The sequence below is a fragment of the Bos grunniens genome, chromosome 12 (genome assembly GCF_055505025.1).
Source record: "Bos grunniens cultivar Pamir isolate PY7600 chromosome 12, Bosgru_T2T1.0, whole genome shotgun sequence".
Lineage (NCBI taxonomy): Eukaryota > Metazoa > Chordata > Mammalia > Artiodactyla > Bovidae > Bos > Bos grunniens.
The window spans coordinates 13407741-13434069 of NC_141176.1; the positions used below are offsets into that span (position 1 = coordinate 13407741).

At 43.1% G+C, this 26329-nt stretch overlaps 1 protein-coding gene and 1 long non-coding RNA gene across 5 annotated transcripts in view; one reads left to right on the forward strand and one right to left on the reverse strand.

Moving 5' to 3' along the window:
- Positions 1-7969, reverse strand: part of EPSTI1 (epithelial stromal interaction 1) — a 98050-nt gene extending 90081 nt beyond the window's left edge. For all 4 annotated transcript variants that reach the window (XR_015137818.1, XR_015137817.1, XM_086328848.1 and 1 more), the window contains exon 1: positions 7717-7969. Coding sequence is in view for 2 of the 4 variants with exons in the window: in XM_086328848.1 (XP_086184974.1) it covers positions 7717-7895 (179 nt within the window). In the remaining 2 variants the exon portion in view is untranslated. The remainder of the gene's footprint in view (positions 1-7716) is intronic.
- Positions 7970-8003: 34 nt separating this feature from the next.
- LOC147361383 (uncharacterized) lies at positions 8004-10430 on the forward strand. The gene is made up of 2 exons (XR_015137819.1): positions 8004-9058; positions 9740-10430. It is a non-coding gene; the product is annotated as an uncharacterized LOC147361383 (long non-coding RNA).
- The last annotated feature ends 15899 nt before the right edge of the window (positions 10431-26329 follow it).

A 26329-nucleotide genomic window follows, 5' to 3' on the forward strand; every position in this document is an offset into this window, starting at 1 on the left:
TTTTGGTTTTCAGTCCCTCAGAGTACCCAATTTAACTATTCTAGATCACAACTAATTTCCTTTCCGCTACCACATTTGCGATGCTTTGTCACATTTCTCCTGTCTAAAATCAGTCAAGTAGCTAATCAGCAGAGCTCTACTGATTAGTTTCCTAGTAGAATCCGGTCATCATTGAGACACCTACCCAGCTCACTGAGTTGTATAATTGAGTTAAATACTATCTGTTGTTTCACAAACTTTCTGAATGCTTATGAGCCTGGCCTGGAGATTGAGTTAAATAGTTCCCTAATGAATAGCTACCCTTACTGAGCCATCAAGAAGATTACTCATTAGAATCAATCATAGATTTTCTCTTCCCGTGTACCATTATCTCAGAGCACTAAAAGGAACTCTAGCATTATTCGGTTCTCCATCTCCAGGGAGAAGTAGCAGCCTGATGCTTTCATGCCATTCAACACCTACAGGCAAAAGCGTATTTTCTTACAGTCATAAGAGGAGACAGAAGAGAAATCTGGGACATTCACAGTGAAGAAATAGGAAAAGCAGTTCCTATAGATGTCATAAGTTTGTAAAAACTTGCATTTCATTTAAGACTATTTTATGTGGCTAGTTCGGATTCCCAAATGAGCTGAATCAAGAATGACTTAAGTTTTTTTCATGGTCTGTTTTAGGCATAAATTATACATCAGGATTAAGAGTATACTCAACAATGATTAAATAGTGATGTTTATAAAAATGGGACCAATGCTGTAACTTAATGACTATATTATCATATAGCACATCTTATATTTCACCTTACATTTACAAAATGTTTAATATTAATGCAACACCGTCTTCTTTAAGAGAGAAAAATCAGGAATTGGCCATTAATCAGTGGGCTTACCAAGCCATTCTTTATTCTCCCTTCACTCTCCCTTGAGATTTTGCAGATGAAGAAGAAAAGAAGTATTAATTACCGGGGTTACTTTCATCCCTAGAGCAGAAAAAGCTGGAGAAGGCATTGAGGTTGGAGTAAGAAACTAGAGAATGTCCCCTGAGCCCAAAAGAAGGAAATAAGGAAGAGGAGAGGCTTCCCAAAGAACACAGAACACTCCCATAGCCATGGTGTCTCAGCTGCTATGGTTGGGAGTAGGGTGTATCTTAAAGGCTGAGTTGGTTTGGGTCTTCCAAGGAGCAGACATCAAGACGAGGTTAGACAAGCAAGAGATCTGCTGAGAGGAAGACTTGTGAAGGATAAAGGGAGCAAGCAGGAGTAGGCGGGGAAAGCCTTGAGAACGTGAGCAGGTCTGATTCCTGTGAAAGGAGAGAGGGAAGGAGGATTAGTAGGAAGAGCCTCGGACTGGTATACAGTTCTGAGAAAATCTTGGGTAGGTCCGTGGGGAGTATTCTGGCAAAAGCTGCCCCATAGAGAAGTCCCACACTGGGATGCTCAGCCCTTGGTGGAAAGAGGGCAAAATAAATGTGCTCTCAGAGCAAAGGGTGCAGTGGAGTCAAAGAATGGCCACTAGAGCTGTCAGTTGGCTATGCTCCTCGCTTTAAGTTGTCTTGAAGATCTGAGTAGCAGGCTTCCCTGGCTGCCACAGAGGCTATTTAAACAATGCTGGTATAATGAAGTTTAAGTATTCGATCACTGTCCCCGGTTCCTGGCTCAGAGCTCCTTAAAATCCTTGGAATTCTAAGTTAGAAGGGTATCAATCATGTTAAAGTAATGATTCCTGGTGGGAGCCCTAGATAGCTTCAAGATTGGAGATGTTTTCCATTAAAAAAAAAAAAAAAACACCCTGTGATTAGAGTTAGAACCTCAGGTCTACTCCTTCCCCAGCTCCGAGGCGGGGAGAGGGGCTGGAGATTGAGTTCAGTCACCAATGGCCAACAGTTTAATCCGTTATGCTTATATGATAAAGCCTTAATAAACATCCTCAAACAGTGAGTTTAGGGCACTTCCAAATTAGTGAACACATCTAGGTGCTAGGAGGGTGACCCACCCCGAAAGGTGTGGAAGCAGTGTGCAACGCCCATCCCCATGTCTTCCATTTGGCAGTTCCAGTGCTGTATCCTGTATAATAAAGCTGTAATTGTAAGTACAGAGGTATCCATGAGTGCTGGGGGTCATTCTAGTGAACTGTTAAACCTGGGCATAGGGGAGATCATGGGAAACAGCCAAATTTGTAGTCAGAAATGTGGGTAGCCTGCAGTCCCCCTTATTGGCTTACTCCTAAAGTGGGGGCAGATTTGTGGGACTGAGCCCTTAACTTGTGGGGTCTATATCAACTCTGAATACTGTCAGAATTTAATTAGAAATAATCATTGTTAGAACATATTCATCAGAAACAAAACAAAAGACACAACTCCTAATTTATCTGGTAGATTACAGCTGAAACATTCTCTCTTTTCCTGGAAGTAATTCTCCTACTCCCAGGGCTAGCTCAGGTGCTGGCTCTGCTTCCCGGAGCATATAAAGAGTTACTCATGTAATTCTTTGGTAACTGTCTGCCCCGTTAATTAGACCATAAGCTTCATAAGGGCTTGTCTTTTTGTTGAGTAGGTATTTGTTCCTATATTTCTAATTAAACTTCCAGAGCTAGAGACCCTCTCTTACTACAAGGTTGTTGTGAAGAATCTAAGAGTTAATATTTGTAACCCACTTTAACATACATATGTTAAATCCACAAGTATTTGCCATTATTTTTGCTAATCTTTATTTCTACAGTTCTCACTATAAAATTGGCCACAAATAAGGTAAACTGAGTTTGTATACAAATTAGGTTCAAGTTAAGTGTATAGTAAAAATCCACGCAATGGGTTCACTTTCAGAATATCTTTTTAGCATCAAGCTAAAGGACCACTTCTATAGATGGTTATAGACCAGTATCTGAACCTTGCCTGTATTATTGTCATAGGCAAAGAGCCTTTTGGGTAAAATGCCCTTCCAGAAAAACCCATGTCTTAGTCTTACATTTATATTTATCTAGAGTTTGGGGGAAGGGTAAAGGATCACTTTGATTAGAAGTTTGCGCTATTCACTTGGCTTCACCACACACACAAGACTGGTTGTGGATCTTAGTTCCCCCACCCGTGCCCCTGACAGTGGAAGCTCAGAGTCGTAACCACAGGACCGCCAGGGAAGTCCCCATTCTTTCCTCTTTAAATCTGTATAAACAGCTTACAATATTTAAGGCCAAGATAAAATCACCAACTGAAAATAATTAGGAAAGCTCATATTTATTAGTAAACACTTGTAATTACTTAAATCCAAATAGAGTCGAGGGCTCAGCTTTGCCTTAGAGTCTATCAGAGGACCTCAGAAATCTAACAACCTGCCTTAAGGTCTCTTCATATGTAAGTCAGTGTTTTAAACCAGTATGCTTTTACAAGGCATAAACACTCCGGGGTGAGAGCACTGTACCTGGTCAATGAGACATTTCTGAAATGAATTCAAGGGTATCAGCACCCAACACTTACTGGATATTTGCCTTTCTACCAGGCATGAAATTGTTTTATGCATACATGCATTCACACATACAGACACACACAGACCCTGAGAGGCTGGTATTATCCCACTTCACGTAATGAAGACACTAAGAGATAAAATAGCTAAAACCCTGTTGGAGTGCAGAGAGTAAGGAATGGCAGAATCAGAACTTGAACCCAAGTTCTTTAACTGGTATCAAAGCTCCTGCTCCTCTGCCCAGATTGAGGCTTCCTCAGTGAATAAGTGGAAGGATGCATACAAAACAAGGTCAAAGTTCAACCCTTTATCATATAAATAAGCTCACATTGAAAGAGAACTCGTGAGGTTTCACTATTAAGCACTCAACTCTCTCCTTCCTTTTTCTTAATTTTCCATCAGAAAATGCTTCTAATTTCTCCCCAGAAAAATAAATCTTAATGGCTTTTTGTCAGTTTTATTGAGCTGTTATTAATATCTGCTGTTCAACCAGTTTCTTTACTTCCCTACTTCCATTAAAGGAGACAACCAAGTATAAAGAGCAGATACAAGTGACTAATGGAGATGTAAGAAGAGCTCAGAGTGGTCAAAGCAGGATCTTACATGTTAGATACTTAAGAGGAAATGCATCTTATAATGTCCTGCTCATTGCAGCTGGTTCACATGGAAATGATGAGTTCTGTGAAGTACAACTGAACCCACCCATGAACTCTCTAATGTCTACTGGCAAATTAGAAACTACAAAATAGTCTGTAGTGAGGTCTTCAGATACTGAGGTCTGGAAAATTAATTAGAAAACTACCTCTTTCTGAATAATTCAGATCATCAATATTCTGAGGGTAATTTACTGGTACAATTAATTTACAAATAAGAAATCAGATAGATGCCACTGCCAATGTTTATGTGATGTTATGAGCTTGCAATTAAATAATTACATCTAAGTAGATGCTGTATAATATAAAAAAAGGCATAGAGGGTATTTATTATCAACATACATCCATGACCTCTGTTTTATCAAATGCTACAGCTTATAGAGCTGGAAGTTACTCAAAATTAATGGACTTCCATTATGACCAGATAACCCTCCTTTTTTTTTTTTCTTTGCCACTATGCTCAGCTTATGGAACCTTATTTACACTCCAGGCCCAGGGAGTGAGGGCACTGAGTCCCCCTATTGGACTGCAGTAGGGGGTGGGGGCAGTGCAGGGGGGCGGGGTGGGGGGAACCTGTAAGGAATTCCCCCACCCCCAGCTACTCTGAGTTGGAGACAAATGCAGCAATTTCTAATTGCAATCATCCAGATCATCCACCCCATCTAAGGGCAATTCTAAGTTCATGAAGTTCACTTCAGTTGTTCAGTCGTGTCCGACTCTTTGTGACCCCATGGACTGCAGCACACCAGGCCTCCCTGTCCATCACCAACTCCCGGAGTCCACCCAAACCCATGTCCATTGAGTCGGTGATGCCATCCAACCATCTCATCCTCTGTCATCCCCTTCTCCTCCTGCCTGCAATCTTTCCCAGCTTCAGGGTCTTTTCAAATGAGTCACCTCTTCGCATCAGGTGGCCAAATTATTGGAGTTTCAGCTTCAACGTCAGTCCTCCCAATGAATATTCAAGACTGATTTCCTTTAGGATGGACTGGTTGGATCTCCTTGCAGTCCAAGGGACTCTCAAGAGTCTTCTCCAACACCACAGTTCAAAAGCATCAATTCTTTGGTGCTCAGCTTTCTTTATAGTCCAATTATCAAATCCATACATGACTACGGGAAAAACCATAGCCTTGACTAGACGGACCTTTGTTGGCAAAGTAACGTCTCTGCTTTTTAATCTGCTGTCTAAGTTGGTCATAACTTTCCTTCCAAAGAGCAAGTGTTTTTTAATTTCATGGATGTAATCACCATCTGCAGTGATTTTGGAGCCCAGAAAAATAAAGTCTATCACTGTTTCCCCATCTATTTGCCATGAAGTGATGGGACCAGATGCCATGATCTTAGTTTTCTGAGTGTTGAACTTTAAGCCAACTTTTTCACTCTCCTCTTTCACTTTCATCAAGAGGCTCTTTAGTTCCTCTTCACTTTCTGCCATAAGGGTGGTGTCATCTGCATATCTGAGGTTATTGATATTTCTCCTGGCAATCTTGATTCCAGCTTGTGCTTCTTCCAGCCCAGCGTTTCTCATGATGTACTCTGCACATAAATTAAATAAGCAGGGTGACAATATACAACCTTGATATACTCCTTTTCCTATTTGGAACCAGTCTGTTGTTCCATGTCCAGTTCTAACTGTTGCTTCCTGACCTGCATACAGATTTCTCAGGAGGCAGGTCAGGTAGTCTGGTACTCCCATCATTTCTAGAATTTTCCACAGTTTGTCGTGATCCACACAGTCAAAGGCTTTGGCATAGTTAATAAAGCAGAAATAGATGTTTTTCTGGAACTCTCTTGCTTTTTTGATGATCCAGTAGATATTGCCAATTTGACCTCTGATTCCTCTGCCTTATCTAAACGCAGTTTGAACATCAGGAAATTCATGGTTCATATACTGTTGAAGCCTGGCTTGGAGAATTTTGAGCATTACTTTACTAGCATGTGAGATCAAATATGCAATAGTTTGAGCATTCTTTGGCATTGCCTTTCTTTGGGATTGCAATGAAAATGACCTTTTCCAGTCCTGTGGCCACTGCTGTTTTCCAAATTTGCTGACATTTGTGAAAGTGTGCAGCACTTTCACAGCACATCTTTTAGGATTGTAAATAGCTCAACTGGAATTCCATCACCTCCTCTAGCTTTGTTCGCAGTGATGTTTCCTAAGGCCCACTTGACTTCACGTTCCACTCTAAGTTGAATAATATTAAAAGCCAGGTACTTATGAATTCTTTCAAAAGTTAAGGGATGAAATAAAATCTGTTTATTGGTCATAAGTTTATATATTGTTCCTAAGCAACCAACATTTGCCTTTCATGTAACTAGAAGTTGATGAAAAGGGAGAACTGAAAATGAAACTACCTATCAATAGAAAGTTCCGGTTCACAGAGGCAGCACTTCAAAAGCAGTAACGTCTTTACAAACCCTACTGTCAGCTTAATAAAGTAGCTTATCCATTGGTGGGAAAGAAAGCGTCACTGACACTTTACATAATAAATGTTTCCAGGATAGTAACTGTAGTCCCTAAACCAAAGACCAGGAATAATGCTACCTACCTGTTGATAAATGTAGAGCACTTCTCAACACCGGAGACAAGAAACACTGCAGGGCTTCCCTGGTGGTCCAGGGGTTAATAATCTGCCTTGCAATGCAAGGGACACCAGTTCAATCCCTGGTCCAAGATGATCCCACATGCCACAGAGCAATGAAGCTCGTGCCCCACAACTACTGAGCCCACACTGTAGAGCCCATGAGCTGCAGCGACTGAAACCCCCCACACCTAGAACCTGTGCTCCAAAGAGAAGCCCACCCATGGCAACAAGAGGAAGACCATGTGCAGCAACAAAGACCCACCACAGTCCAAAAAATTAATAATAATAAAAACTCTTAAAAGAAACACTGCAGCCATTCACATCCTCTCTGACTCAGTCCTCTGATGCTAAGAGGTCACTATTTTGTTGTTGGGCTGCAAACTCCTAGAGGCAATATTTGCACCTTCTACCCCATAACACACTCCCTCTTCACCCTTACCCTGGCAGCTGATGTGAAGATACTATTTAGGGCAACGATTTTTTTTTTTTTTTTAAGAAAGGAAATTTTAAAATATTTTCATATTATTTAAGGGCTTCCCTGATGGCTCCGTTGGTAAACAATCTGTCTGCAATGCTGGAGACCCTGGTTCGATTCTTGAGTTGGGAAGATACCCTGGAGAAGAGAATGGCAACCCACTCCGGTATTCCAGTCTAGAAAATACCCATGGACAGAGGAATGTGGCAGGCTACAGTCCATGAGGTCGCAAAGAATCGGACACGACTGGGCGACTAACACACAAGAGCATGAGTTTTGGAGACACCTGGAAAATTCGCAAAAAGCCTAGGCAGTCACTACACAGGCATGTCTTTCAATCCTGGAGCCGGTCCAAAGAATCAGGAAAGGAACAGGGGCTTGGATGTTCAGGAAAGGGCCCCGACTGGCACTCTCAATTTATACTGTAATTCACGGTTGTGAACCCTGATTGGGCCCGCGTGTCTCAAACTCCAAAGATCAGGGAAGAACCTGCGGGTCTGCTCGGGGAAGACCTGCTGGGCCGCCGCCGCACCGGACAAGTGGTTAAATACTTACAATCTTGGGCCCGCGGTCTCAGTGCTCTCCCGCGAAGGCCTCTCGGGAGCCGCCTCCAAATCCTGCTTGGGCGCCTGCGGTGGGCCCAGCTCCCCGCGCAAGGCAGGGGGGTCCCGGGTCGGGCGGGAGGCGGCGGGGGCCCCGAACCCGGAGCCCTGCACCCCAGTGCGGGTATACATGGTTCAGACCCGGCCGACGCCGCTGCAGGATGGATGCGGGCGGCGCTGGGATGCGTGACGGGTCTCGAGACTGCGACTCCAAGAGCGGCGGCAGCGGTTTTAACAGCTGAGTTTCGATTTCTCGCTCCCAGCAGCGGATAGCACCGCCCCCGCAGGATTTCCCCGACCTCGCTCCTCTCTGGCGCCCTCTGACCTGATCTCAGGAGACCGCCGCCCCGCCCAGCCAGGGATGTGGAGCGAACCTGGCCGGCTCCAGGTGGGTCGGTTTGAGGATCTCACAACCACTTTAAATGGTGATTAAAAGCTGTCTATGATCAGCCACGGACACCTCGGGTAAGCACGGAGTAGCCACCAGGTAACTGAAATTCCTGAAAGACGCCTTAGGGACTGTTTAACTCGTCACCCTGATATGAAGTTCCTGCAGAGTATTTGAGACTGTGAACAATGTATTAACCTTTAGATGCCAGAGATTAGGTCAATAGTTAAAATCATCTAGACACAATTTGGCCTTTCACCAGTAAAGGCTGCTGTTTGGCTTTTGCCGAGTAAGCTCAAGATACAGGAAATGGAAAGTGAAATCAAAGAAAAAGCACAAGTGGAGAGAAGCAAGCCAGCGAGAAGGCAGCGATGACTCCACGGCTAAGTGACTGATCGGACAGTCAAGAAGTTTTGATGAAATACATGCTCTGTGCAAGACATTGGGCAATAATTCAACCATGGTGTGGGAATACAGATTTGCAAGATTCTGTAGGTCTGGGGACTAGTGCCCCCATCCATATGGTTCTGAAGTGTGCTGGGTTGATCACCATCGTCCTAAAGTTGGCTGTACAACCCTGAAAGAAGTCTCTTCCTTCACCTAACCTGTACCCTAAGACAGCGGTCCCCAACAGTTTTGGCACCAGGGCCTGACTTCCTGGAAGAACGACTGTTGGAGAGGGATGGTTTCAGGATAACTCAAGTGCATTACATTTATCATGCCCTTCATTTCTGTTATTACTACATCAGCTCCACCTCAGATCCCAGAGGTTGGGGATCCAACCTCTGTGGATGTTCAGGAAAACTAGGGCTTAACCCCTCTGAATAATTCAGAGACATTTGGAAACGAGCCACAAAAGTCAAGAAGTTCACCAGGAAGAAGGAGGCTTGTGGCTTAAACTGACAAGGTGTGTACCTAACTCCAGGTGGGGCAGGATGGTGGAGCACCCCAGCCTGTAGTCAGGGAGTCACCAAGGAGCTCAATTGTTTTGCTTGTCTTACTGGTACTTGGCTCAGTCTGTAAAGAATGTGCCTGCAAGGCAGGAGACTGCCTGCAATACAGGAGACTAGGGTTGGATCCCTGGTTGGAGAAGATCCCCTGGAGAAGGAAATGGCAACCCCCTCCAGTATTCTTGCCTGCAGAATCCCATGGACAGAGGAGCCTGGCAGGCTACAGTTGCAAAAGAGGTTGCAAAAGGGTTGAATACAACTTAGCAACTAAACCACACACTGGTACTTAGAAAAGAAAGACAAATAATGTTTGGTAGCTAGTAGAAGAATTGAATGAAGGGCAGGCAGTGGGTGGAGGGGCACATGAGAGGAGAAGGCAGTGGCGAGGTGCTAGTCAGGAAAGGGAGTCAAGGCTTCTGGGCCACCCTGCAGCGTTAGAGGTCTGTCAAGTAGACTTGGGTCTCGAACTTCAGAGAGCATCAGAACCACATGGAGGGTGTGTTGAAACAGACTGCTGGCCCCTAATCCTTATGTCTGAGACTCAGTAGGTCTGGGGTGGGACCCTGTCCGGTATTTTGAGGATTTACAAATAATCCGCATCAGTGGTTCTCAAATGGAGTTGGTTTTGCCTCCCGCAGACATTTGGCAATGCCTAGAGGTCATTATTGTGGAGCCTGGAAGTTGCTGGAGGGGGGACTACCGGCATCTAGTGGAGGCCGAGGAAGCTGCTAAACGCCCCACAGAGCACAGGACAGGCTTCCCCACACAGAACATCATCCTGCCCCAAACACAATGGATCAAGTTAAAAGCTTTTGAACAGCCAAGGAAACCATAAACAAGATGAAAAGACAACCTTCAGAATGGGAGAAAATAATTGCAAATGAAGCAACTGGCTATGGATTAATCTCCAAAATATGCAAGAAGCTCAGGCAGCTCAATATCAGAAAAACAAACAACCCAATCAAAAATGGACTGAAGACCTAAACAGGCATTTCTCCAAAGACATACAGACGGCCAAAAAACACATGAAAAGATGCTCAACATCGCTCATTATTAGAGAAATGCAAAGCAAGACTACAATATGGTATCATCTCACAGGGGTCAGAATGGCCCTCATCAAAAAATCTATAGACAAATACTGGAGAGGATGTGGAGAAAAGACAACCCTCTCGCACTACTGGTGGGAACGTAAACTGATCCAGCTACTTTGGAGAACAATATGGAGATTTCTTTAAAAACTAGGAATATAACTACCGTATGACCCAGAAATCCCACTACTGGGCATATAACCTGAGAAAACCACAGTTCTTAAAGACATATACACCCCAGTGTGCATTGCAGCACCATTTACAATAGCCAGGACATGGAAGCCACCTCATTGTCTATCGACAGATGAATGGATAAAGAAGCGGTGGTACATATATACAAAGATATATTACTCAGCTATAAAAGTGAACAAATTTGAGTCAGTTCTAGTGAGTTGGATTAACCTAGAGCCTGTTATACAGAATGAAGTAAGTCAGAAAGAGAAAAATATCATATATTAATGCATACACATGGAATCTAGAGAAATGTTACTGATGAACCTATTTGTAGGGCAGCAATAGAGATGCAGACATAAAGAACAGACTTGTGAACATAGTGAGGGAAGGAGAGGGTGGGATGAATTGAGAGAGTAGCATTGAAATATATACATGACTATATGTAAAACGATAGCCAGTGGGAATTCGCTGTATAACACAGGGAGCTCAACCCGGCGCTCTGTGACAACCTAAAGGGGTGGGATGGGGTGGGAGGTGGGAAGGAGATTCAAGAGGGAGAGGACGTATGTATACCTATGGCTGATTCATGTTGACGTATGGTAGAAACCAGCACCACATTGTAAAGCAATTATCCTCCAATTAAAAATAAATAAATTAGGAAAAGGAAGCAACAACCCACAGCTGTATTCTTGTCTGGGTAATCTCGTGGACAGAGGAGCCTGATGGCCTACAGTTCATGGGGTCACAGGAGTTAGAGACGATTTACTGACTAAGCAACAACAGAGAGCCAGAGTCTAATGGTTGCTACTTTGTGGTGACTTTAAGGTTTTAGCTTTGTAAGTGGGTAAGTGGTACCACCATTCATTATTAATCAGGCGGAAGGTGAGAGAGTTTGATTTGAGACTGGGTGGGCTGGAGGTGCCCGAAAGGTGAGACATGCTTCCCATGGATCTGAGTGGTCTTTCTGGAGGTGATGAGCGTCAGAATCTCTACCCCTGGGAATACACCACAGAAGCTTTTGTTTCAGAAGAGAAAGCAGTTGTTTTTGGTGGTTAGATCACATTCAGATTTTGAGTAAGGGAAAGCCCATTAGGGGAAAACCAGTTCTGTTAGAGGTAATAGTAAAACTGACTTTAGGAATGCACTTAGTTGACCATGTTTATTTTACAACACAACCGTGCAACACACCCATGTTTCAAACATAAGACAGAAATAGAAGATAATGGTCAAAATCTAAATCGCTTATTCTATTAATATTCACTACTCTTGGCTATGTTCTCAAAGTGTTTTTATTTTTATTTATTTTTTTATTTTATTTTTTTAAATTAATTTTTATTACTTCTGTTCTTTTTGGCCACACTATAGTGGTATGTGGAACTTCCCCAACTAGAGATTGAACCTGTGCTCTCTGCAATGGAAGCACAGAGTCTTAATCACTGGACCACCAGGGAAGTCCTCAAAGTGTTTTTAAAACCGTGAATCTGATTTGTGATTACAACAGACATCTACAAGCTTCTTCAGGTGCTTAAGAGGGAGTCACCTACCGCCTTACCACCCACCGTCTCACCTTCATGTGTTAGTCACTCAGTTGTGTCGGACTCTGCGACCCACGGGCTGTTGCCAGTCCAAGCTCACTCAGCTCAACACAAGAGGCCAATGAAAGAGACCAGGTGTTGAGGCAAGGAAAACTACTTTATTCTAAAAACCAGCTGACTGAGATGGCAGGCTAGTGCCTCAAAATAACCAATCACTGGGGGTCTGGATGCTCGGCTCTTCTATAGATCAGAGGAGGAGGGGCAGGGGAGGTGAGGAAGCAAAGTAAAAAGGCCATTAATCTTGCCAACATCTCCCAGAACAGGCAAGCGTCAGGCAGGGGATCTATAGGTGGACAGAGTCCTGAACAAAGGCGCTTAGTTTAACAGTCAGCCAGAGGGGCAGGATTCTCTGAGGCAGGCCATTCTGTATATTATAATAACAATAGCAACAAAAAATAAGCCAAAGCAACAGTTCCAACATGGAGTCAGCATTGGCTTCTTCTCTGCAACAGGACTGCAGCCCTCCAGGCTCCTCTGTCCATGGACTTCTCCAGGCAAGAATACTGGAATGGGCTGCCACTTCCTCCTCCAGGGGATCTTCCCGACCCAGGGATCATCCCAGATCTCCTGCATTGCAGGCACATTCTTTACCGTCTGAGCCACCAGACAAGCCCACCGTATGTGTGTGCATTTGTATGAGAAGATGGGCTGGCCTTTTGCATGGCTTGTCCTGAGGTGTGTGCCTCTGCGGCATCACCGGTGGAGAGAAGCAGGGTAAGGGGGCAAGATTCTGGATCTCCATGCCTGCTCCCACTGGGGTCTTCCAGCCCTCATCTCTTCTGTACAGTGGACTGCTGCCTGATTTCTGTTTGAAGCAAGAGTTCTATGGCTTTAAAAGTTTGTAGAACCACTGTACTTATATGTTTTAAGACAGCAGTGCCCAACCTTTTTGACACCTGGGACCTGTTTCATAGAAGACAATTTTTCCACAGACCTGGGGGCAGGGGAGTGGTTTTGGGGATGATTCAAGCACATTACAGTGAAGTGAAAATCGCTCAGTCATGTCCAACTCTTTGAGACCCCACGGGCTATGCAGTCCATGGAATTCTCCAGGCTGGAATCCTGGAGTGGGTAGCCTTTCCCTTCTCCGCCCAGGGATTGAACCAGGGTCTCCGGCATCACAGGCAGATTCTTTACCAACTGAGCCACAAGGGAAGCCCGACTTGGATGGCATCACCGACTCGATGGACATGAGTGTGAGCAAGCTCCGGGAGTTGGTGATGGACAGGGAAGCCTGGCGTGCCGCAGTCCGTGGGGTCGCAAAGAGCCGGACACGACTGAGCAAGTGAACTGAACTGAAGCACGTTACTTTTACTGCGCGTTTTATTATTATCACATCAGCTCTACCTCCGATCATCAGGCATTAGATCCTGGAGGATGGGGACCCCTGTTTTAGGGGACCGGGGGAATAGCTGAGGCCTAGTGAGATAAATTGCCTGAAATGTGGCCAATTAGTGATTTGTTTAGGAAATAGTTTTCTATTAAAATAGAACTGCCTCTGGGAAATAATCATTATTCATTCCTTTAGGTAAAGGAGTTTAATCTGAGCACAAGATATTTTGATGGGGGAAGAGGGAAGCTGAGGGAAAGAGGAGGATTCCAAAAAGCTGTGCAAAGGAAAACGCTGTTTAAATGAGACATTGTTGAGAAATGGCAATTCAGGGCTCAATGAGCAGGTTTAGCCAGCACCATAAGCAAAGATTGCAGCAAAAACAACCTTCACCAATTTGGTCTAATGCTAAAATATCCAGGTGTGTCTTTATTTTCTGAGGAAATAAATGGAAATATATAAAAATGTATCTGATTTTTAAATCAGTTGCCTTAGATATTCCTTCATTAGTGTGAATAAATAAATATAAATAGATATACATTGTAGTTGTTTAGTCCCTAAAGTGAAAGTGTTAGTCACTTGGTTGTGTCTGACTCTGACCTCATGAGCTGTCCATGGAATTCTTCAGGCAAGAGTCCTGGAGTGGGTGGGTTTCCGTTTCCTTCTTCAGGAGATCTTCCCAACTCAGGGATGGAACCCGGGTCTCCTACATTGCAGGCGGATTCTTTACAGATGAACCACCAGAGAAGCCCAAATAAAAATACATAGACTTGGCTTTTTCTTGTCATTAAGTGTCCCATGAAGGGCTTCCCTAGTGGCTCAGCTGGTAAAGAATCCGCCTGCAATGCAGGAGACCTGGGTTTGATCCCTGGGTTGGGAAGATCCCTTGAAGAAAGGAAAGGCTACCCACTCCAGTATTCTGGCCTGGAGAATTCCATGGACTGTATTGTCCATGGGCTCACAAAGAATCAGACATGACTGAGAACTTTCACTTTCACTTTCAAGTGTCCCATGAAAACAGTCTGAAAATTCTAAAAAGTCCTGCTTCCTTAAATTTGATCCTACAGTGGAAAGTTAGATTAACCCAATAGATTTAGGACAACAGTTACTTTAAAGGTTTTTTGTTTTTTTTTTTTTTTCTTGTAACAAAGGAACCACATGAAACACCCAATACTTGGCATAACCTCATTTTACGCATGTGTGTGTGTGTGAGTGTGTGTGAGAAAGAATGAGCATATCTATATCATGACAATTTCATATTCATTAGAAATTCTTCAAATTTGTAGCATAATATCATAGAATGCTGCAGTAATAAGTCACCTTAAATTCTTAAAGAAGAAATCTTTATTTAATGTTAAGCATATACCATCTACTCTGTCAACCCCAGATGCTATGGTGGGGAACAGACAGAACCTTGTTATTCCAGCTCCAAGTTTAAAATTATCTAACTACCACCTTATTTTAGGAAACAGAAAGTTAGAGAGGTAAAGTGAATGTCAGCATTATGTAACAATCCATGGCAGAACCAGAACTTGATTTAGGTCTTCTGACTACAAGTCTAGCAAACATTTTGAAAGATGATTGTGACAAAATATATTTTTGACAAAGTTCAAAATTTGGAACATTTCTCAATTATTATAATTTTGCCAGAGTGCAGCTATATATTATTTTTCCAAAACAGTTGTGTCAAAGGTTCTAAACCTATCAGAATCAACATTAATAGAAGCCTTAACACTTCAATATGCCTCCCTATAATTACATGATCAATTGATCTATATCATGACAGTACTTTATGCAACATGTCAAATTTGCAGCAAAACATGCTCATTTTAGCTTAAATTCCTTCTCTTTAACAGTATGAAAATACTTTATAGTGTAGCACAAAGACTTCTACTTAAGAATGGAAAGATGTACGTTTTCTCCCTCTATTTTTCTATTTACAGTGTGTCCTGTCACTTGGGAAAACAGGAAATGTAGAAATGTGCTTTTGATGCTATTTCCTGTCTTCTGGAAGGTGGCTGAATTTGTTTGTACATTTGACTCTGAGGAATACATAATCGCTCCCATCTCTGGGTTCTAATACTGTGTGGTAGCTGTCACAGGACTTCTACTGGAGCTTCTGTGGTGGTCTGGTGGTTGGGAATCTGCCTGCCATTGTAAGTGATGTAGGTTCGATCCCTGGTCTGGGAAGACCCCACATGCCACAGGGAAACTAAGCCCGTGCACCATAAGTATTGAGCCCAAGTGATCTAGAGCCCATGCTCTGCAACAAGAGAAGCCACTGCAGTGAGGAGCCCTTGCACCACAGCTAGAGAGTAGCTGCTGCTCGCCGCAACTAGAGAAAGTCTGAGAGCGTCAACAAAGACTCAGCGCAGCCCAAAATAAATAAATCTTAAAAAAAAAAAAAAAAAAAAAAAAAAAGGCCTCTACTGGCTGCAGGGAGAAAGGAATCTCCCTTAACTCTGGAAAAACTTTTGAAGACTTGGTCAGTGGCTTGGGAGATTCCTCTGAACCGGTTCTTTAGCTGTGATAGATGAATCAAACAGAAACTCTACAGAGCACGGTCAGTTTTTTACCCAGCCACTGTGCTTTTTCCACAGGTGCCCCCTCTTTGGGAACTCCTAATTGTTACGATGTGTTAACTCTCAGCCAACTCTTTTGTGAGCATTCACAGTCCTTTGTAAATATGGCCAAGTCAATAAGAGAATGTGTGTTGCTAGAGACCTGGGGGCAAGGAGAGGTTAGGCAAAAGACTTGACCTTGAGACCTGGCAGTGCCATTTAAGAGTTTTTGACCTCAGGCAACCACTAAATCTCTCTGAACTTTGGTTGCTTCATTCGTAAGATGGAAATATGGATCATAATAATACCACCTGTCCGATCTACCTTTAGGGGTTTGCGAGGACCAAATGAGATAACATGTGAAAGTGGATCATAAATTACCTCTTGATGCCATATATAAATGGAGGTTATTTTTTTGAGCTGTCAATGCAAGAGCTTTATATATGTTTTCTAATAATACTTAAATTTGTCCTCATAGAGTTCTTAACTTCAGTTCCCACAGTGCTTGGCTTTCAATTGCTAAAACATTACAGAGCTATATCCTCAGTGTGTTTTATCTTGAACTCCCTTTCAGAATAGAAATAAAGCAGTATATACTTTTACTTACCAACATATAAATGCCTGGCACAGATGTGGAGTCCCCAATGGAACTGAAACTCTGTTGGCATAACTGGAAGACACTGGGCACTTCATAGACATTTGTGACACTGTTCTATCCCTAATACCTCTGGAAGCTGACAAGAGTTTCATTTACGTGGATAAAACCTAGGGTTCTCCTGTTTGACTTGATTTGAAATTCCCATGGCCTTTCAGTAATTCCAGGAGTGTGACTTGCGGTTGGGTTCCCCATAGGCATACCACACAGGTTGAAGTTGAAGACTCTTCTGAGTGGTCCTCAGCAGCCCAACTAGGTGGCTTCTTTTCTTGAGGTAGCAGTAAGACAATTCCTAAAAATGGTTAAGATAATGAAGTTACATGTAGCCCCAGGAAAGGGAGTGCTTCCTGTATTGTCTACCAAGGTTTGCTGTTCAAACTTTAGACTATGGATCTCTGTTTAGATCTTGGCTCCACCATTTACAACTGAGAGGTTTTGGGTGAATTACTGAATATCAAGAGGCTTCATTTCTTCATCAGTTAAATGGGAATAAAAGTCATGCTGCTGCTGCTAAGTCGCTACAGTCATGTCTGACTCTGTGCGACCCCACAGACGGCAGCCCACCAGGCTCCTCTGTCCCTGGGATTCTCCAGGCAAGGATACTGGATTATCCAGTATCCAACTGGATAATCCAGTATCCAACTGGAGTTGCCATTTCCTTCTCCAATGCATGCATGCATGTTAAGTCCCTTCAGTCATGACTGACTCTTGCAACCCCATGGACAGCAGCCCATCAGGGTCCTCTGCACATGGGATTCTCTAGGTAAGAATACTGGATTGGGTTGCCATTTCCTTCTCTGGAATAAGAGTCATCTGCTGCTGCTGTTGCTAAGTTGCTTCAGTCGTGTCCAACTCTGTGTGACCCCATAGACGGCCACCAGGCTCCCCCATCCCTGGGATTCTCAAGGCAAGAACACTGGAATGGGTTGCCATTTCCTTCTCCAATGCAAGAAAGTGAAAAGTGAAAGTGAAGTCGCTCAGTCATGTCCGACCCTCAGCGACCCCATGGACTGCAGCCTACCAGGATGTTCGGTCCATGGGCTTTTCCAGGCAAGAGTACTGGAGCGGGGTGCTATTGCCTTCTTCGGAATAAGAGTCATAAGACCAACTAAATGGTGTTGTTGTATGCATTAGGTGGCTTCCCTGGTGGCTCAGTGGTAAAGAATCTGCCTGCCAATACAGGAGACACAGGTTCGATCCCTGGGTTAGGATAATCCCCTGGAGAAGGACAAGGAAACCCACTTCAGTTTTCTTACCAGGGAAATCCCATGGACAGAGGAGCCTGGCGCACTACAGTCCACGGGGTCACAAAAGAGTCAGACATGACTTAGTGACTAAACAACAACAGTGCTTGCTACCATGTATCCAACCTAGTATACTCAATAAATAAATGCAGTGATCATTTTTTAAACCCCAAAACTAAAACAAACTGGGCAATATACTTGAATAAACACTTTATACAGAAGAAGATATCCAAATAACTAACAAATAAATGAAAAGGAGCTCTGCTTCATTTGTCTTGGGGAAAATGCAAATTGAAATTACAATGATATACCTCCATGCACACAATAGAAGGGCTAAAATTAAAGAGAAAACTATTGTGAGCAAGGATGTGAAACAACTAGAAGTCTCATGCTCAGCTAATGGGCTTGTAAATTAGTATTACAACCTGTTTGGAAAACTGTTTGGCAGAATCTTCTAAGGCTGAATACTTTCATATCCAGCCATCCCACTGTACATGTGTTCTCTTAAGTCATGTGCAAGAATGTTTATATGAGGATCTTTCAGGGGAGTAGAAAACTAGAAACTGCTCACAAGTCTATCAACAAGAGATTAATAAATTGTAGTAAATTCCTCCAGGGTACTGCCATATAATAGTGGGTCTATATTTATCAAAATAGGAGCTAGTTGGCTTCCCTGGTGGCTCAGCGGTAGAGAATCCGCCTGCAATGCAGGAGATATGGGTTCGATCCCTAGGTCGGGAAGATCCTCTGGAGAAGGAAATGGCAACCCTCTCCAGTATTCTTGCTTGGAAAATCCTAATGGACAGAGGAGGCTAGTGGGTTGCAGTTTATGGGGTTGCAAAGACTCTTACATGACTTAGTGATTAAACAGCTAAATACTAGTTAGCCATTGTATTACTTCCTCAGGCCATTTGCAATTATCACTGTATTTCTATCAAGCCCCTCCCCCTCCCCCCGTGTAACTTAGAGTGAATAAACTTTAGGTCCAGCTGCAATAGTAGAGACTCAAGTTAACTGTGGTTTAAACAGCTTAGAAATTTGCTCTTAGGTACCAGTTCTGGCATACGCAGGCTGCAGCCAGTATAGTAATTCTATGATGCCAAAGGTCTAGGCTCCTATTGTGTTGCTCTGCCTTCTCTAGGGTGTTTCCCTTATGTGCATCTAATGCATAAATAATCCAGCCAGTGACGAGGGAGAAAAGGAAATCAGAGGACAAGTCCATTCCTTTCAAGTGTACAACCCGGAGACTGCTCTCATCACTTTTGCTCACACATCATTGGTCAAATTTAGTTAATGGTCAAGCTCACTTGTAAGAGTGGCCAAGAAATTTAGTCTTAATTCAGTCATTCAAAACTTATTTCTTGAGTATCTAGTGTATACCAGGTATTGGGGTTAGAGCAGTGAATCAATCCACTGAAAAGCCCTGCCATTCTAGAAAACCCTTTCATTCTAGATGCGTGTGGTCATGAGTGCTCAGCTGCTTCAGTTGTGTCTGACTCTCTGGGACCCTATGGACTACAGCCCGCCAGGCTCCTCTGTCCATGGGATTCTTCAGGCAAGAATACTGGAGTGGGTTGCCATGCCCTCCTCCAGGGGATCTTCCTGACCCAGGGATTGAAACCAGGTCTCCAGTGTCCCCTGCACTGCAGGCAGATTCTTTACCACTGAGCCACGGGGGAAGCCTCATTCTAGATGGACAACTAACAAAAATGAGATGTGTACTGTGTTAGATATTGTTAAGAACTATGGTAGTCAGATTTCAAGATGGCCTTCAGTAATTCTTGCTTCCTACCCCAAATCTGGGATAAAATGTAATGTAGTAGTAGGCATTTAATATAGATTTTAATACTTGGAAGTGTGGTGCAGTTTAACAAAAACTGAGAATATGGGCTTGGCTTTGGAACAGAGAACAGTACTTAAAAGACTTTTAGGAAAAAGATAGTGAAGTTTAGGACCATTAAAAAAACTGTTATTGGAAGCCTATTACCCTGTAAGGATGCTGCCAATGAAAGACGAGGGAATATGTTATCAGGAACTAAAGAATAGGGGATATTTGGTGTGCAGTGGTAGATAGTTTAGCAACATTGTTAGCTATGGTAATGTGGGCAGCAGGAAATATACTCAATAAATTGGTATCTAGCTAAGGAAATTTCCGGGCAGAATGTTGAAGATCCTGCCTAATTTATTCTTGCTGCTTATAATAAAATATAAGAAAGTGAAAGTGTTGGTCTCTCAATCATGTCTGACCCTTTGCAACCCCATGGACTATAGCCCACCAGGCTCCTCTGTCCGTGGGATTCTCTGTGCAACAATACTGGAGTGGGTTGCCATTACCTTCTCCAGGGGATCTTCCCAACCCAGGGGTAGAACCTGGGTCTCCTGCAATGCAGGCAGATTCTTTACCATCTGAGACAAAAATATGAGAGGAGAGAGAGAGAACCTCAATGAAGGATTATGAAACAAAAAGGAGCCAGGACTTACTGGTTTTGGAAGCACCCTCTCAAATAGCAAACTAGGCTAAATTTAAGAAATGAGTTGTTGAAGGGACCAGATCAGAGCACCATCCTGAAAACCTAATGGAAAGAGGAAGCTGAGAGAGCAGCTGTTAATTCTTTTATTAAGACATCAGCATGACCTAAGGTTATAAATACCTCAGGAAATCATTCAGTCCAAAAATAAAAACTTTCAGAAACTCAAGAGTGTTGACCTTCAAAGTTTATCCTTCAAGACAAAAAGCCAAGGTGGTGTTTTTTGTCCAATGGAATAAATCCAAATAAGATTCATTAAAAAAAAAAAAAAAAAACCTTCAGACATTTTAAGAGAATGGTATTTGTAGAAACACTACCAGTTTGGACTGAAAGAGATGTATATTAAAAAAATGAAAAAAAGTCATACTGACATGAATTGGGCTGAGAAAACTTCACAGCTGTACACCTGGGCTACCTTTCCTGGGAGAAAGGTAACTTAAAGGACCGAACTTAAAGCCCCACATATAACCAAATGCCATAAAGAGTTATTCCTGGACTTCCCTGGTGGCCCCGTGGCTAAGAATCTGCCTGTTCATGAAGGGGTCATGGGTTCGATCCCAGATCCAGGAAGATTCCACCTGCCACGGAGCAATGAAGCCCGTGCACCACAGCTACTGAGCCTACATGCCCCCGAGCCCATGTTCCACAGCAGGAAAAGCCACTGTAGTGAGAAGCCCATACATTTCAAGGAAGAGTAGCCCCTGCTCGTCCCAACTAGAGGAAACCCACGTGCACCAACAAAGACCCAGCACAGCCAAAAATAAAAATAAATGAATAAGAAGGTCTGAGTCCTTATCAAGGGAGTATCAATCTGTGTCTCACTGGAGTTCAGAGTTGCTATAGCCCGGGGGTACCAGAGTATCATATTGGATATACTGGGGAAAGATACTTATCCCTTCACTTCATACACATGTAAGGAACCTCAGCTGTATAAGACCTGATTTAGATGACAAATTCTAGATTTGAGCTGGTGCTCTAATGGGATGAGATTTACAGGGGGGTAGGAGAAGGTGGGTGTATTGTGCATGTTGGAGAGATATGAGTCTTTGGGGACCCATGAGCACACTGTGGCAGCTAACCTCCAAGAGGGCTTCCAATGACTATTTAGGATAGACTGAAGGAAATCAAGGACGGAAGCAAGAAGGCGAGTTGAGAAGCTATTGCAATAATCCAGATGAGAAATGATGGTGGCTTGGGCCAGCACAATAGCCATAACAAGGTAATGAGAAATGGCAAGATTCTGGGATATGTCTTAAAAGTATAATGAACATGACTTTGAAAGTAGGATTAATAAGAAAAGACTGGATGTGAGTTATGCAGAAAGGATTCAAGATGATATAAAGTTATTTGGCATTATTGGCTGGAAGGATGGAGTTGCCATCAACTAATTTGGGGAAGGCTGAAGGTGATGGCACCCCACTCCAGTACTCTTGCCTGAAGAACCCCATGGATGGAGGAGCCTGGTGGGCTGAAGTCCACGGGGTCTCAAAGAGTCGGACACGACTGAGCGACTTCCCTTTCACTTTTCACTTTCATGCATTGGAGAAGGAAATGACAACCCACTCCAGTGTTCTTGCCTGGAGAATCCCAGGGACGGGGCATCCTGGTGGGCTGCCATCTATGGGGTTGCACAGAGTCGGACACGACTTAAGTGACTTAGCAGCAGCAGCAGCAGTAGCAGCAGAGAGAGAGACATGAGCTCACTTTCAGACTTGTTAAGTTTTAAAAGCCTACTTGATAAACAAGTACAGAAAGTTATTGAAATCCAAGGGTGAGTTCAAGAGCTTGCTTTTGAAAGTCACTCAGTCATGTCTGACTCTTTGCGACCCCGTGGACTATATAGTTCATGGAATTCTCCAGGCCAGAATACTGGAGTGGGTAGCCTTTTCCTTCTCCAGGGGATCTTCCCAACCCAGGGATCGAACCCAGGTCTTCCACATTGCAGGTGGATTCTTTACCAGCTGAGAGTTCAAGAGAGATATTCCCAAACCAAAGATATAAATTTGGAACTCATCAGCAGGAAGATCCCCTGAGGAAGGCATGGAAATTCACTCCAGTATTCTTGCCTAGAGAATCCCATGGACAGAGGAGCATGGCAGACTACAGTCCATTGGGTCGTAAAGAGTCAGACATGACTCAAGTGATTTAGCATGCACTCAGCAACAGATAGAGAGTATTTAAAGTGAAGTGATTGGATGAGATTACCCAGGGAGTGAGTTTAGATAGAAAAGGGAGTTTGGGTGTCCCCTCCCCTTGTTTTAAAATATAAAATCAATTTTATAGTTTTAAAATTTTACGAAACTTTTAAATATAGAAGAAGAGGAGAAAAGATATGTAAAGGAGAACTAGAATTCTCTCCCTGCTCGCTCCAGGCCCAGACTGGTCGGTCAGTACAAATGCACTGGGAATCCAGGAATGAATATTCATGAACCAGACTAAAGTTCCAGACGTGTGGGGTCAACACTGAAATGTAAGAACAAACAGACACATCTGAACCTCCATATCTCAAGTCCAACCAGGAAATATGGTAATAGACAAACTAGAAAAGCTATTGACTAGCAGTTGGTAAACCAGTTCTTTAGCTTCTAGCTCAGCGGTTCTCAATGTTGGCTATGCTGTGGAATCACTGAGGTTTGGGGTCTACCCAGAAGTACTCCACTGATTTAACTGGTCAGGGGCACGGCCTGGATGCTGGGAGTTCAATGTATAGCAAGGTTGGGAATCAGCATGTAGATGAAGAACCCTCCAGCGAATATCATCATTCTCAGCACCTTTAGGAGCAGCTCTCAATTTGCTTTTTACCCAAAAAGGTTAGAGAGAAGTTGCTATACTATAATAGAATGATGGCTTGAAAGGCTGAAAAATAGACAACATATAGGGAGAAGTCCTGAACATTTATTTTAAATTGCTTCTAGGAAATCATTTCTCAGACCATTAGGCTAAGACCACAGGGCTGTGTGCAAGCAGAATGACAATTTGGGCTCTTTTGCAGCTTGTGATAGGGTAGGCGTTGTAGTGTATAGCAGAAGAATCAGCAGCTGGTCTGTGAGGGAAGGATGTTGAAATATGTACACAGAATGCACTAAAGCAGAGGCTCTGGGGTGAATTTAATACCTGGCACTTCTCAGGGGAATGTGGGAAGAGTAAAGATACTAAAAAAAATGTACTGATATAAGAAACACCTAACTATTGAGACAGTGCTTTCGGAACTCCTTCCAAACACGTATCTGTTGTGTCTGTTTGTCAGGGTCTCATTTCTTTGGATCCTGTGTAGGTGACCCCAAAAGTTCACATTGTTCTTTCAGGTAGAGTATAGGGGCGTCACAGCAATGGGATGGGTGTTGTAGCACCGTGTTGTAAAAAATAAAAATGCTTTGAAGACCAAACCCACATTATCCTAAGTCCCTTTTGCTTTCAATGATTTATCTTGGGGACTTCCCAGGTGGTCCATTGATTAAGAATCAGCCTTCCAATGCAGGGAATGCAAGTTCGATCCTTGGTCGAGGAATTAAGATTCCACTTGACTCTGGGCAGCTGGAGACACCCCTGCCTCACAACTAGAGAAGCCACCTCCTCCCCCATCACCTCAAACAGAGAAAGACCAAGCACTGCAACAAAGGCCCAGGACAGCCAAAATAAATAATTAAAAATAATAATAAATAAATGATCATGGCTATAATCTAGGAAGGACATGTAAAATGCAAGAAAAGTAGTGCAGTTTGTACAATGTCAGTATTCAATATAGGTTTGGGGGCTCAATTTAGGTTAAAACAATGCAATAAACTTCTCAAAACCTCACACACTTATGCAGACTTTGGCCACAAGAACGAAGTCAAGACCCAAGCAAAACATGGTGTTTTTCTGTTTCCACGCTGTGTTTGTCAAGAGTGCTTTCTCTAAGGCAAAAGACCTTGGACTATCATGCTGTTATTCCCTTTCAGGGTGTATTCAATCCAAGAAATATGTGCTTCTGGCTTATGAAGCTCTACAATTGAGTTTTAAATCCCTGAGACAATAAATGAAGCAATCAATGTATCCTGTTATAAATAGTAATAGGCAGATTAGTTCTCAGTTATCATCCACAGTCTGTGCTTCAGACCAGATGTTTAATTCTGGCCCGAATGCTAAGCTGTGTTCTAAGGAGATGACTGATACTGGTTATTTGGGGAATTTTAAACAAGAAAGTTACTATATTGTCTCTTTTTCTTAAAGGGAACATGACCTTGAAATGAATTATGAGAGTCCTGTGAACCAGTTTCATTTTCTGTAAAACCTCTCCTACCCATTTACTTCTCGATTTCAGAGCCAGATGTCATTATTCCACACAGGAAATCATAAGGTGTTTTTTTTTTTTTTTTTTTTTTAATAATTGTTATGTAACTAGTGAACAATGACATACTGGATAATCTGGATCTACAAATAGTATTGTAACAGTGAGATGGTAGCATTTTTATAGATAATATAAATGTGCTCTACAGGAGGGTTGAGAATCTACAAAGAAATTTTCCATTTATTATCTCATTATTTATCCCGACTACTTCTACTATGTGAAGACTGTTAGTTTCTTAGTTTTAAAGATGAAAGCAACTCAGAATGAACACACTCGCACACAGACACACACACACAAACACACTGGACTACTGGGGCTTCCCTGGTGGCTCAGATGGTAAAGAATCTCCCTGCAGTGTGGGAGACCCAGGTTCAATCTTGGGGAAGATCCTCTGGAGAAAGGAATGGCAGCCCACTACTGTATGTCAAACATTGTTAGGCACTGTGTTCGTTTCTGTACTACATCAGTTCCAAAATCAGGCTTCAAATCTAATTCCTCTAACTCTCTACCGCTCTCTACACTCTCTGGATAACATTGGGTATTTTTAAAGGAAGATACTATCCAGCAAGGAAATAAGGATTAAAGATACTGTCTTAATCCATTCAAGCTGCAATAACAAAATACCACAGACGGGGTGGCTTAGAAATTCATTGCTCACAGTTCCAGAAGTCAGAAAGCCCAAGATGGGGACACCAGCCGAGCTGGGTGAGGACCCTCTTCTGGGTCATAGACTTTTTGTTGTAGCCTCATGTGGCAGACTAGGCTAAGGTGTTCTGAGGAATCTGTTTTATAAAGGCACTAACCCCATTCATGAGGGCTGCACCCTCATGACCTAATCAGCTCCAAAAGACCCCACCTACTGATACCACCACCTTTACCAAGATTGCAATCCAAGTGTCAGCCAGGACAGCAATCTAATCTGAGGTTCAGGGTCCTCTTTCAAACCCACTGCTTGTTAGCAGAATTCAGTTCTTTGTGATAAAAGGAAAGAGGCCTTCATCTCTTAGAAGCCACTTACTATTTCCTGCCATGTGAGGAAGACAGTAATTTGCTACTACAAGGTCAAAAAGAGCTTCCAATCTCTCTTTTCAAAGTTTTCTCAATTTGAATTTTCAAGGGCTCACTGAATGTGATCTGGCCTGACCAAGCTAACATCAATTTTGATTAACCAAAAGTCAACTTACTGAAAGTGCAAGTGAAGTCATTCAGTCGTGTCCGACTCTTTGCCACCCCATGGATACCAGGCTCCTCCGTCCATGGGATTTTCTAGGCAAGAATACTGGAGTGGGTTGCCATTTCCTTCTCCAGGAAATCTTCCCCACCCAGGGATCAAACCCAGGTCTCCCGCATTGTAGACAGAAGCTTTACCGTCTGAGCCACCAGGGAAAATTCTTTCTCTTCCATCATGTTCACAAGTCCCATCTACACTAAGGGGTGAGGAATATATAACATGGTGTATACCCCAGGGGTCGCAATAAAAGAAAAGATTTAAACATATAAATTTGGGGAGGGTCACAGATATTCAGAAGATGAAGAGGTTGGTGGGTGGGGCTAAAAATCTCAAACTTCTAATCCCTTTGACTATCCTTATCCTAAGGTTACCCAGGGTGTATGGGGTGTGTGTGCTCAGTCACTCAGCCGTGTCCAACTCTTTGCAACCCCATGGACTGTAACCCACCAGGTTCCTCTGTCCATGGGATTCTCCAGGCAAGAATAATAGAAT